General features: G+C 34.3%; 1 protein-coding gene across 3 annotated transcripts in view; it reads left to right on the forward strand.

The window, feature by feature from the left end:
- TDRD12 (tudor domain containing 12) overlaps positions 1-13251 on the forward strand; it is a 30687-nt gene that overhangs the window by 10788 nt on the left and 6648 nt on the right. For all 3 annotated transcript variants that reach the window (XR_014886104.1, XM_085234876.1, XM_085234877.1), the window contains exons 10-24: positions 524-628; positions 1009-1194; positions 1827-1980; positions 2882-3009; positions 4481-4672; positions 5776-5904; positions 6353-6470; positions 7198-7334; positions 7421-7626; positions 7772-7871; positions 8265-8452; positions 8783-8984; positions 9481-9573; positions 11247-11416; positions 12449-12570. Coding sequence is in view for 2 of the 3 variants with exons in the window: in XM_085234876.1 (XP_085091002.1) it covers positions 524-628; positions 1009-1194; positions 1827-1980; positions 2882-3009; positions 4481-4672; positions 5776-5904; positions 6353-6470; positions 7198-7334; positions 7421-7626; positions 7772-7871; positions 8265-8452; positions 8783-8984; positions 9481-9573; positions 11247-11416; positions 12449-12570 (2230 nt within the window). In the remaining variant the exon portion in view is untranslated. The remainder of the gene's footprint in view (positions 1-523; positions 629-1008; positions 1195-1826; positions 1981-2881; positions 3010-4480; positions 4673-5775; positions 5905-6352; positions 6471-7197; positions 7335-7420; positions 7627-7771; positions 7872-8264; positions 8453-8782; positions 8985-9480; positions 9574-11246; positions 11417-12448; positions 12571-13251) is intronic.

The raw sequence follows: 13251 nt of genomic DNA on the forward strand, positions 1-13251 counted from the left end.
AACTATTTTCAAGATATCAGCCCATGTGTGCTGAGTTGGTTACTGGCACAGTAGAAGGTAGTTACTATATCAGTGAGAGGAAAGGAGTATGAATCCATAAATTCTAGGCAAATAATGACTGGTAAATGGATCCTCTTTTTGCTTTTCAAAGAATGAACGTGATGTTTTTTGTCATTTTATGCTAGGTGATTTAAAGAGAAATTTACTTTCTGACAGCAATGTAACTAGTTCTTTTATCAGCTTGGAGGGAAAAATGAGTTTCACAGAAACTATAATTTTTTTTTTTTAAGTTTTGCTGAGTATTGGAGAGTGAAAACCACTACAGAACTTAAAGTGAAATACCTAATTAAGATTTTTTTTTTTTGGAGGGGGGGAGGAAGGAAATAATATTGTTAGCAGTAGATGATTATCCTGCTGTGCTTCTGTAACATTCTGTGAATGGCCAGCTGAACTATCTTTTACAGCTACTAGATGTTTTGTTACGTATTGCCTTCAATACTGTCTTCTACTCATACTATTCCAGAGATTTCAAAACCTTAGAGAAGAACGAAGCTTTGTCTTTCTTAGCAACAAAATTGAGCCAACTTCAATTTTGGAAAAAGCGCCACTTCACGATAATCTGAAAAAGGTAACACAAATATCTGATTTTATGCTGAATTTCTCCTAACAAGTGTATGGTGTTCTCACTTTATAAACTAAATATATACTAATAATACTTTATTTTGATTGAAGAATGTCTTAAGATGTTTTTCATGTGATGCAATAAATGAAGTTTTAAAGAGATGTCGACAGACACCCGTAAGCATCATATGGGTTTCTACTGGCATATTAACCATTAGTCATGTCATTTTGATATAGTAATTTAATTTTTTTTTTTTTTGTATTCTGTGTTAAGGATATTTATTGTGAAATGGATCAGAAAGCTCTTAAAAGCACTCCATGTTTTGTCTGGTTTTGTAAACTAATGTACCATTTTTCACATGGAACTCTTAATGTCTCATTCTTTAGGAACTTGCTCAGGATAAGTTTTTAGGCCCTAACTTCACAGAATCTTACTCTTGGCCAGCAATAGCTCGAGGATGTGACGTAGTTGCCATCTCCTATCAAGGAAATGACCCTTTCTTATATATTCCACCAGTTCTTGCTTTCTTGGAAGTGGAAGGCTGCTACAAAGCCTTGCCAAAAAGAAATGGAGTATGTATATATTCAAGTACTATCAGATTTTCTGTTCTGGATGCAGATGTAGTATAATAATGAAAAAAAAAAAAGTGGATATCCAAAATGTATGTGTCTAATGTGATCTTCATGAAATTTGCCAGTTTATAAAAGTCTTCTGCATAAGAACTTATACAGTTGAACTTTGTGAATACAACAGTCAAAGACATAGCAAGTAATACTTAAGTTATTATTGTTACATCACTTTGATTCTTAGCCTTTGTTTTTATAGGGTTAATCTGTTCTCACTGAATTTGTATTTGTGTTAGCTGTTCAAAATACTGAAAATTGTTCTGTGTTAGATCTCAGAAGAATAGAACTATGGAATTTTTAAGGGTGTTCTGAGGAGATGATGTAGTGCAAGCTAAGATCAGATGTACTATTAAATTTTTAGACTATGCTATTTACTGCATGCATCCTTGTCTCAGGGTAACTTGATATATGATTCCTTGCATCTGCATTTATTAGATGATGCAATGCTAAAAGTTCTGTTTCAGAAATGCTTGAAGGCATGTCTTTCAGACTTTCTTTGTGCTAAATGTTGCAATAGTTTTAGATAAAAGTTGAGAATTGTAAGTAATACAATGTAAATTGTGTGTATACATATGTAGCCGCTGGTGCTTATTTTATGTCCTGGTTGGAGGAAGGCACAGCTTGTTTTTGAGGTACTGAAAAAATACAGCAGATGCTCCAGACTGATTCGTCCAATGTTGGTAATACTTGGGAAGAAAAAAGAAGAAGCTGAAAAGGTGAAAATCCAAGGATGTAAGAATATTTTTTTATTTTCTTACTGATGTTTGAAAACAATGTGGGCTGTGAAAGAAGTAATTAAGTTACTCATTTATAATAGTATACTGTTTCTTTAATGCTGTAACTCCATAGTGATGTGTGAAGTTCAGTACTACTATTTAACAGTAAACTGTATTAAGGCTGTTTTACTACCTTCATGTCTTTTTTTTAATGAACTCCATAATAATTAGTTTTTTTACTAGGTTAGGATTTCATGAAGATTATGCCGTATTGGGATTGATCATGGACTTCCTTGATTTGAAACTAAATTTGTAATAGCATTTTGTTGGTACCTGAGCACCTGTGTTTATACCCTTTATTGAAGTTTAAGTGCCTGGTAGATGAATTAAAATGTCTTATAATACCTGTTTATATGTTTGCACATATCAGAATTGTGTGAGTTTTAAGCTACAGTGTGTGTTTGATTCCTTTTTTTTTTTTTTAATTTTTTTTCTAATGTGGAGGCTGCTTTTGCAAGCAGTTAAACATTTAAATTCTGCATTATCTGCTTCTGAAGTTTTCTTTTCCTCAAGGCTTTTACCTTATTGGAAAATGAGGTGATATCCTACTTCGTTAACTTGTTACGTTCAGGCTTCTTACATTTTCTAAAATTCTGTTACTTCCTGGTACTTTGTGTTAAGGAGCAGAATTAAATATATTTTTGTTATGTCATTTCAGGTTTGACATCTAAGAGTGGATGTCTTAACTGATTATTAATTTTTCATTATCTTATTCTCCTGGAATATGTGTAGAATCATACAGGTTAGAGAAGGGTACCTGAAGAAATCATTCAGTGGTCTTGTCATACAGTGTTTTTACTTGTATTCTTTGAGGTTACAAATTAAAAATACTAATAGCTTTTTCTTCTAACATGTAGGTGAAATAATTGTGACTACACCATATAGCCTCCTGAGATTGTATGAATATCACCTTTTCTTGTTTTCTGGACTTTGCCATCTTATTTTGGATGAAATTGAGGTACTATTCTCTGAAGCTGCTGAACAGGTAAGTGGGTTATGCATTCTGATGATAAAATGCCTTTCAGTTCTAATGCCCCTCACAGTCTTGAAGACTGGATGGCAATACAGATACCAGCTTCCTTCAAACCCTGTGGTAGAGTTGAGAAAAAATAAAGGAATTTAAAAAAAAAAAAATTGTATATGTATTTCTGATAGATTATAAAAATATTTTTCCAGTGTTACAGTCTTACAGTCTGTTAGCAGAAATGCTAAGTCATGGCTTGAAGCAGTGATTGAGCACCTGATGGGAAGGCAGGGCCAGCCCAGGGGAGCTCAGTGCATGCAGTGCACCTGAGTGACCAGAAAAGGTGGAGTTGGATGCACTCCTTCCCAGCCCTCATTTAAAGGTTGGCAGTGGAGGTAAAGGCATCTCTCTGGAGATCCCTGTATACCTGAGGCCTTCCAAGGGTGCAATAGTTTTTCCTTTGTTTCTGTGTTTGTGGCTGCTGCATTTGGGCTTATCCTTACTTGCTGCAGCTTAGAGCTTTGCTTCCCTGCTGTCATTGCTGTGCTTTGCATTGCATTGTAGCATTACATCTATTAATCTGACTTGTCCTAGTTTTCATATTTTTTTTGTCTGGTTGGGTTTTTATTGTTATTTGGAAAGCTGTCTTGTCTTGTTTAATGTCACTGCATCACCATCATGCTTTCTTCATTTGCTGTGAGTGGTCTCCCAAACACTTGGATTGTTTTCAGTTTGTGAAAACAACGCATTCTGTGTAGGAGTCCTTAATCTCCTTTTAAGACTGGCATCCTCTGTCTCTAAGGAACTTTTTCCCTCTTATCAGTTATGACATCCTTATCAAATGTTACGAACAGCTATAGTTCAAGAACACTCTCTGTTGGTAAGCTCCTTAGTTCTTGTAGAATGAAAGGCAGAAGTGAATGACTACGTATCAGAAGTAGTAGGAAAAACTTCTCTTTGTTGTCACTGCTGGCAAGGAGAAGCTGGTCCCAACATTAACAGGATCTTAAAAGAGGAATAGTATTAAGTTCCCAGCTAATTAAGTTGCATATGCATCTTACCAGCCTTCGAATAACCTTTTTATCTTAAGATGTCTTTTTTTTATCAAGATCCTGTTGACTTACAACACTGGAGTGTTCTTTTTTTTTTTTCTCTAGTAGATTTTTTGTAAAGGATTTAGCTTCTTTGGTTCTTAGTAGTGTTATTTGTGATCAGTTAATGCCATCAATTTGAGAGAGGTTTGTATGCATGTGAACACAATTGCTTCACCTTTTCTCACTTTCTTCTGACTTCATAAGGTGTTTATATAATAGGGTGAAAGCACAGAAACCACAAACTTTGTTTTGAGATGTGAAACTTGAGTCTTGGTGGTGGTGTGGAGTTTTTTGGTGGATGTAGTTTAGTTTGTGACAGGAAGAGCAGAGTATTCTCTGCTGCTTTTACAAATGCATTGGAATGAGCTAAGATTGTAAAGTTATTTTTTGTTTTATAGGTTTCTGTTATACTAGGTTACTACAAGAAAAACCTCTTTAATGAGGAATGGAAATACTCACCACATCAAATTATTGCTGTTGGAACTCAGTGGAATAAGCATATAGGAATTTTAATAAAGGAGTTCATGAATGATCCTTACATTGTGATAACAGCTTTGGAAGAAGCTTCCATTTATGGAAATGTGCAACAGGTAAAAGCTTGGAGCTGATGTCATTATTTGTTAACTAAGCCACTCTGTTGTTTATAATGACCAAGCTTAATCAATTGTTTATAATGATCAAGGGTTTTTTGTTTGTTTTGATTGGAGAGTGCTGGAATTGCAGTTCAGGTTGCTCAGGTGTACCTCCCACATATGAACTGAGGTGATTCTTAGAAAACATACAAAATAATCTCTGTATTAGCTGAATGTGATTTAACTTTTTTCCTAGGGCTGAGGTGAAGATGTTCCCTCAACTATCCATTGTATTGCAAATGAGTCTGAATTTTTTGTAAGTGTTTGCAAATCATATTTTCTGACAAAAAAAAAAAATCAAAGTTCTTGCACCTGTTGATTGTGAGTGGCAGAACTACAAGGCAAGTCTTCCTAAAATACAGCTACTAAAAAACAATTTCACTGTGGTATGCCATGCAGTGAAAAACTTATTTTTCTAAATCTTAAGTCAAAAACATATTATGAGTTCTTAGTTACTTGTTAATTGTTGGGAAATCCAGTGGAGCCCTTAAAACCTTTTATATTATTAAGAATAAATGCAGCCTGAATTTTACTGTATCTAAAAATGATTAAGAATTGGAAACTTTAAGAAACTTGCAACATTAGATATTGAAGTCCAAAAGGAGAAGAGACATCCCTTCCTGTGAGAAGTCTAATAAATGGTTGAGCAGAAATGAAAATGTGAGCATTTTCATGCTTTATGTAATAAAAGTATTTCAGGGAGTGCAGCACGCTTTTTAAGCATTAATTTAAAAAATTAATTTTTTCCACTGGTACTTGAAAAAGTCTAAGTTCAATTGAAAAAATCATTTAACATTGAATGATTGAGAAATTATAGCTGTAATTTTAATGGAACACTTTTATCAAATGTTTAAATATGGGATTTGGATTTTGTGAATATGTTCTTCTGGAAGCTGTCTGTAAGTTTATCTCTGTGAGAACTGTATTTTCTATAAATTAAGAGCAACCTTTTCTATCATGATGTTTGTACGGTGCACAGTACTCATTAGAAGGAAGGTAATGTAGTAAGATGTGTATAGATTATATTAATTAGCAGCCATCTATTTTGTATCAATTTCTAGGTTGTGCAGCATTGTGTGAGCAGTGAGAGAACTGCTGTGTTACTCAAAACAATGGATTTTACCCCTAATAATCTTCAGAAGGTGCTGGTTTTCACCAATTCCGTAGATGAAGTAGAAATAGTACATAAGGTAACAACAAAGTACCTAAATTTATGTATGTTTTATTTGAATGTCTGAGGGTTAAATTTTACTCTCCACAGATAGCACCACTTAAAAGAAAAAAAGGAAAAAAAGATATTTGTCAATGCTACAGATGATGATTATGCTTTTAGAGGGAGGTTTTTAGTAATCGCTGTATATTCCAACTTTGCACATCTTAAATGACATATAAAAGAATGCAAGTATTAAATTCCATGCAGTAGCCAACTTTAATACTTTTTGCTTTGTGCAGGAGATAATTTATCTTCATCTTCAGTATTTTTCATATAAACGACCTAAGAACTTCACTATTTTTCTCCCTTGCCTTCAATTCTTTATATTACCAAGGGTATGCTTGATACTAATATAAATTACTAAGAGTTTCTTAGAGTAGTTATTACTGTGTTGGAAGAACATGCAGTTTTTATTTTGTCATCAGGCACTGAAGAGCAACTCAATATTTGCCTTCAAAATACATAAGGAAATGGACTTTAATTTCAAGGATTTCTTAGAGCATTGGACAAAACGCTTTAGCAGTGGCAGTCGTGTTGTGTTAGGTGGGTATTTTATTGTTTTCCAGTTGTCTATTTCTTTGTGGTGACTTAATGTTCTGCATTAAATTATATTAGGTTATTTTCACTTTGCAAGGTCAATTCTGTCTAAATTACTTTCAGTTGTCTCTTTATTTGTTAGTGCTATGTCTATTCTAATATTTTTTTTTCTCCTTATTAGAACTTCACTGGTTTCATGATTATCTGCTAATGCAGAGGATATTTTCAGTTTGAAATTTGGAACCTCTGAAGTCATAGTGTAATTATTTCCCTTATGCTCTGTTGGAACTTTTACTTTTTGAGTTGCAATTGCAAAGACTCTTACCTTGTCTTAAACACAATTTTCTCCCTTTTATACATCATAGCAAGAAGATTGACTTAATTGTATCTGGTTCATAGGTTTATACAAAGATGTTAGCATTTCTGTGTTACTGGAAATGTTTTCAATCAACATTACTCTAGTAAATTATCTGTCTGTGGTCTATGATATTTCTTCATTTATACTGTTACAAGATGCTGAGTTGAACTAGAGGTAATGTAACACTGTGTTCTGTATACTCCAGAAACACTTAATGAAAAAAAAAAAAAATAGTATTCATAGTGATCTATATAGGGAAAAGACCTTACCTGTAAGTCAGTGGATGAGGAGGAGGAAGCAGCCATTGCAAATGAGGCATGTGAAGCATTACATCACAGGTATGTGGGTTACCTTATGTATAAACCTTGTGTTCAGTTCTAACAGATGACTGCATGCAGTTCTTGGAGATTACAGATGCATCTTGTGTCATACATTTTGGTTTTCCTTCTTCTCCAACAATCTTCGGTCAGCGTCTGTACAGCATGTCTGACAACTTCCATACTATGATAAAGGTTTGAGTGAATCTTCAGCAAATTAATATTAACATGTGATGATTTAGTACTGGATAAATAAAAGCTGAAGAAATATGTATTTTTAGGATTCATCTGATCAGGACCATCGACAGGCAAGGTCAGTCATAATGCTAACAGAAAACAGTGAGTGCCATACTGTTGGTATCCTGCGCTTTTTGGAGCGTGCGGAAGCTGACATTCCACCAGGATTGGCTGGGGTGCTAGAAGCTGAAGAAAAGAAGAAGTTTGCAAGGCCATTGTGCATCTATCTTAAAATGTTTGGGAATTGCAAGTAAGGACATAATATATTACCCTAAAGCTTATTATTCCTTGTTGCACAGGTGTATGCCCTGAATAATGACTCATTCTACTTCCTTCATGAATTATCCTGTTGGGTACACCAGATCAGATTTTACACATGGTTTTTTCTTATGTAGGAATAGAACGGTGTGTCCAGATCGTCATCAAATTAATTTACAAACAGACATGCTCCAGAATATGGCATCTAAAACTATACAAACATCTGGATATGTGACAGTAAGTTGTTTTAATTTTTCTTTGTCTTGGGTACTAAGAAGGGAGGTCTTATGTAGCTGCTTCAGCATAATACTACAATAGTATTAATTTAAAATAAGTATGTATATTTCAGGAATATTTTTTCTTGTTTAGGTTTTTTGGTCTGTCTGTTGAAGGGGTTGCAGCATCAAGTGTGACAGATTTTTTTTTCTTTATCCTTAGTTTCAAACTGAAATTGTTATGCAAGTAGTTCAGACTTGGCCTCTGATTTACTTCTGTGTTGATAATGATGAGGTTTTTATCCTAGCTTTCAATGTGAAGAGGGTTTATTCCTATATAGCTATATTACACATCTCATTTTTCAGAAATAATCATTCTTCTTTCCCTACCCCCCAATTTATGTTTTGCTTTCAGGTACTGCCTCTCCACGTTGTAAGTGCAACAAACTACTTTGGTCGTATAGTAGATAAACAAAAGGACCAGTATACAATTCTTGCTGGAGAAATCAATGAGTATTTTAACGAGACTAGTAATAGAGTTGTTGCTCAAAAGGTAGAGAAGCTAGCTTTGTATGGATTCTGTGAGAAAACAGTTTTTCACAGGTAAAGGTGTTTGTTTTTTATTTATTCATGTATGTTTTTTTAATATATTAAAAATGTTCAATGTTTGATTTAAAAAAAAAAAAAAAAACCAAAATAACAAACCCTGCCTCCATACCATGTTCCAAAAACAGCAAGAAATGACTGCAATACAAATCAGTCTTTAAAACAAAGAAATTTTTAAAAAGTGTGATTTGCTCAGTGGAAAATCCAAATACATATCCCCATAACAGTTTGATGTTTGACTGTGAGTTTTCTACTTTTTGTGAAAAGTAGATGAATACTTCTTAACGGATTGTATGAATATTAATTGTCTTCTTCCACTATGTGAAGGGTCCAGGTGATAGAGACTTCTTCAAAAGAAGAAAATTTTAACATCAAAATTAAATACGTAGATGAAGGCAGAACTAGTCAAGTTCAGAGCTCTCAGCTTCTTCACTTACCTGCAAGATTTCAGCATCTGCCACCTCAGGCTGTGGAATTTGTAGTTTGTAGAGTTAAACCCATTGATAATGACACTGAGTGGAACCCAAGGGTAATAGTCTTTGGTTTCTTTCGTAGTATTTTCCTGAAGTTCTTTAATTTGTGTGTTTATTTTCTATAAGAAAACAGTTATGAACTGTGAATTTAGTTACCTATTTCATTGCTTATTAGTGTTACGAATGAATAACTGATAGTGGGCTTGATTCTGAGAAGCTCGCTTTACTATTTTGTAGGCTAAGAAAAATAGTGAAATTGTGGAGTTTTATTATATATGATTTAAATGACTTCTTCCAGAACAAGTTATTGCTACTTTCAAATCTGGGGGAAGAGGGACAGCCTCTAAATTGACCTGTTTGCATTTCCTTCCGCTTACAGAATGATATGCACACATAATCCATGGTGTGGTTTTAGTATTTCATTACTCCACTCAAAATCTTGCTTTTATTTAGTGATTGCTCTTATCATTAAGCTCAGAAGATTTTCATTACAATTGAAATTACTACAATTTATATTGCTATACATATCAAAGATGGCTTTGTTTTCCCTAGGTGACTCGTTATATTCATCAGAAAATTGAAAGGAAACCACATGAAGCAAAGGTAGTACTTAGTTTAGGAAATACAGTTTGGATTGACCCAATGGTATGTATAGTTGCATGTTTCTAACAATGCTCCTTTATAACAAGAATATTCATTCATATCTGTCCTTCTGTTGGTTCCTATTTTGATTTTAATTAGTGTTATTCGTGTGTGACTGAGAACAAAAATAGACTGTTGGAAGGTTATATAATCTCTGTTGCTGGATGTACTAAGAAGCCATCTGGATATCTTGTCCAGGTGGATATGCTCTGAGACTGTTTTCAAGTATTTAAGATGTCTTACACTAGGTTTAGTTTATTCTGATTATATTTCTAAGCCTTTATTGTCTCTTCTGGTTCTTGCACCAGCTAGGAGTGGACAAAAGGAAATGTGCCACTTGTTCACACTGAGAATGAGTGATTGTTGTGTAACTAGTTGTATTAAGATTTTTTTTTACTCAGTCATAAAGTTGCTGATTGCTTTCAGATTTGTTGATCTTTTTGAATTTTTTCTTTTCTTTCAGACCTGTAGCCAGTTCTGGTTTTTTTTTTTCTGCAGTTTAAAAGAAGTCTTTAAATGGTTTTTCCATTAGCTTTTTTTCATCAGGATAGGAAGAATGAGAGCTATTGTTTCTGTAGTTTATTTTTTTACACTTCTACTAAAATCTGGATGATTTCTTGGTCTTGTGGAAAACTAATGGGCGATGTTGTGTGCATTTTTCATAAATGGAATTTTTTTTGTCAACATCCAGAATCATCCCCGTAGCGATCAATCAGCTATAAGGACTGCAGTACTGAGGTATAAGATGTTAAAGTTTTTGTTGTGCTGTGTCACTGCAGTAATCAGATGTGATGAAATTATTTTTCTGTCAAAACTGACTTTTTCCTGAAAGTAGCATGTTGAGATCAGTGCCATGTTCATATTTTTCTATCAATTCCCTGGCCCATAAGAATTGCTGTACTGGACTGGAGGGAGCATCTGTGCTGAAGGTACTGACTGGAAAGTAATAGTGAGAAAATTAGACAAATTAGATGTCTTTTATGCCTTTCCTGATGGCATAAACAAACGTTGTCTGTTAAAAAATAATTTTAAGAGCTGGGAGCTCTATGAAGAATTGCTATCAAACATAGCTCAGAAGTTGCAGAATCTTCTTAAGGTCAGGAGATGTTGAGGTATCCTCGTATGTCAGGATCATGATGCATTTTTTTTCTGTTTCGGTTCTGCTCAGGAGTCCACTAGGCTGTTTCTGCACGTTGAAATGTGCTATGCTTCGTTTTCCTGCCCATTCAATGAACTAAAAAATTGAATGGAAAGAGAAAATTATTTGCAAATGATTTTCTTCCATGCTTCCTTTCTCGTATGGCATTTCAACTTTTCGTCTTGATTTTTAGCTTTTGTTTTTGTTCCCTTCCATAAACTGAGGGACCTAGAGAAGTAGTTATAACTGCATGGTGTATATTTTTGTTGTAATTTCTGGAATCATTTCCAGAGTTTTTCTATTTACTTACTAGGTTGAGTCTTTTAGATGGACTAGCTGTTGTTTTGTTTTGAGAAATTACTACAATTAAAAAAAAAAAAAAAAAAAGATATTTTGAAAATATTAGTAAGTTATTCACCATTTGAAAAATCAGAAACAAATGGGCAAATGTCTAAAGTTTTTTAGCTAAACAGTAGCTTAGAGTTGGAGAGATGCAATCTGAGCTGTGGTTTTTATGTAGTACGTTTTGTCATTCAAGGTCCGGGTTACCAGGCTTTCAGATTTGAAGATGTATGTCAATGAATACAGCGTGCGATCTGAGATTTTGTCTACAGGGCTGGGAACTGATAATCCAGAACATATATTGCAACTTCAGAAGTTGTGTGAGCACGTGAAGTTATTCAGTCATACAAAGAATTTGGAGCTTTTGTGAGTGTTTCCAAATTATTTTCCGCTAATGTTTTATTAGGAAAATAACTGGATATTTACATTATTTATTGGAGAGTATGATTTTTATTTAAACAGATGATATTGTTTGTGATATCTGCTCTCATCTAACTAATTAGGGCACTACTCTTTAATGACTGGGGTTACGTGATGTTTTTTATGGCAACAATTCTGTGCACGTTGCTGTTTAAAAAAATTCTTCATTGAGTAAATATGTGGTGTGGAAGGGCACCTCTTTCTGTGATCTGTGAAGGATTCCAAGATTCTTCATTTAAAATGCATACGATGACGGCATTCATAGTTGCTGTGGTTTAATCTGCCAGGTGGCTAAGCACTACAGTCATTTGCTTGTTTTTTTCCTCCACTTCCCAGTGGGATGGGAAAGAATTAAAAAAAAAAAAAAAAAAAAAAGTAGAACTCATGGATTGAGATAAAGCTAATTTACTAAGATCAAGAAAAGGTTAATTATGCTGTTTGTGTGTTTGTAAATGTATATGGTTAGTGATGCACAAGCAGTTGCTCGCTAGCCCCTGATAGATGGCCATGCTAGCTCCCCAAGCAACAGAAGAGTGAGAGATGAAATCTCCTTTTGACCCTTGACCCCCTTCATAACTCCTTCTGCATAATGTCATATAGCATGAATATCCCTATGGCTGCTTTAAGTCAGCTGTTAGAGTTCTGTTCCCTCCCAACTCCTTGGGCCCTTTGCTGCAGGTGGCCTTGGCTCTGTACAACTGCTGCTTTAAACATTGGTGTGTTATTGTTTTTGTTCTAGAACCAAAACAGCATCGTATCAGATGCTGAAGAAAACAATTAAATCCCAGCTAAAATTAAAACAGTAATTTGGTTGGTTGGTTTTTGTTGCAAAAGTGCATTTTAAAAGTTCTGCACTATTTTCTGTATATGTTAAAATTAAAAACTTAAATAGTTTCCAACTCTCATTAGGAATCCTTTGAATAGTTAACATTTTTAAACATTTCATTTCATTTTAAAAGTATGTCTTTCTGTATTCAGAAGCATAAAGGAGGATGCAGCTAGTCCTGAAAATATGTCTGAACTGCAGAATGTGTCCTTAAAGGAAAATTCTTCAGAAAACTGTAATTCTTCTAAAGTGATTATGGGGAATCATCTGTGTGGTAAGCATGCTCATAATTTTCCAAATACTTCTTAGACTTGTTCTCAAGTTAAGTGCCTAGATGGACTTTTTAGTTAACAGTGCAGACTTCTCTGAGAACCCAGCACGGTACCACATAGCTAGTCTTTAGAGTAAGTCCTAGTTAGCAGTCTGAAGATGCTGTGTGAATAAGCCCTGTTAATATACCTGTTTTACTACTTTGGGAATTCACTGTCCTTGAAATACTCAGAATTGTTTAGCTCTGGAGTGTGGGAGCAGGAAATTTTAACTACCAGTGTTTTGCTGTCAAAGGCCATAGCATTGGAAGAAATTAAAATCTGCTGGAATATCCAAAGCGAATTACAGCATTGTTCACTGAGAAGTCTAACTTTTATTATATAGATTTAGGATGGTAGAAGACAGCTTTTCCTTTTAATCTAGTGTTCAGGGACTTGGTATTCAGTCAGTAGAGGACTAAAAGCACGTGGCTTGGTGTTAGCCATAGAAGAGAACAGAAAATGATCTGACTTGAGTTGAAATCTCAGTTTGGAGAGATGAGGGTTGAGTGATGGAGGGGAAAAAAGAAAAAATCGCAAGGTCCTGAAATGTTTATTGTAGATTATTTTTTTCTTTATTTACCACCTGGTGACAGTAATGCCATGTTTTGAGCTGTGATTGGTAGTAATATTACTACTAGTTGTTT

The sequence above is a fragment of the Meleagris gallopavo genome, chromosome 13 (genome assembly GCF_905368555.1).
Source record: "Meleagris gallopavo chromosome 13, MGAL_WU_HG_1.1, whole genome shotgun sequence".
Classification (NCBI taxonomy): domain Eukaryota; kingdom Metazoa; phylum Chordata; class Aves; order Galliformes; family Phasianidae; genus Meleagris; species Meleagris gallopavo.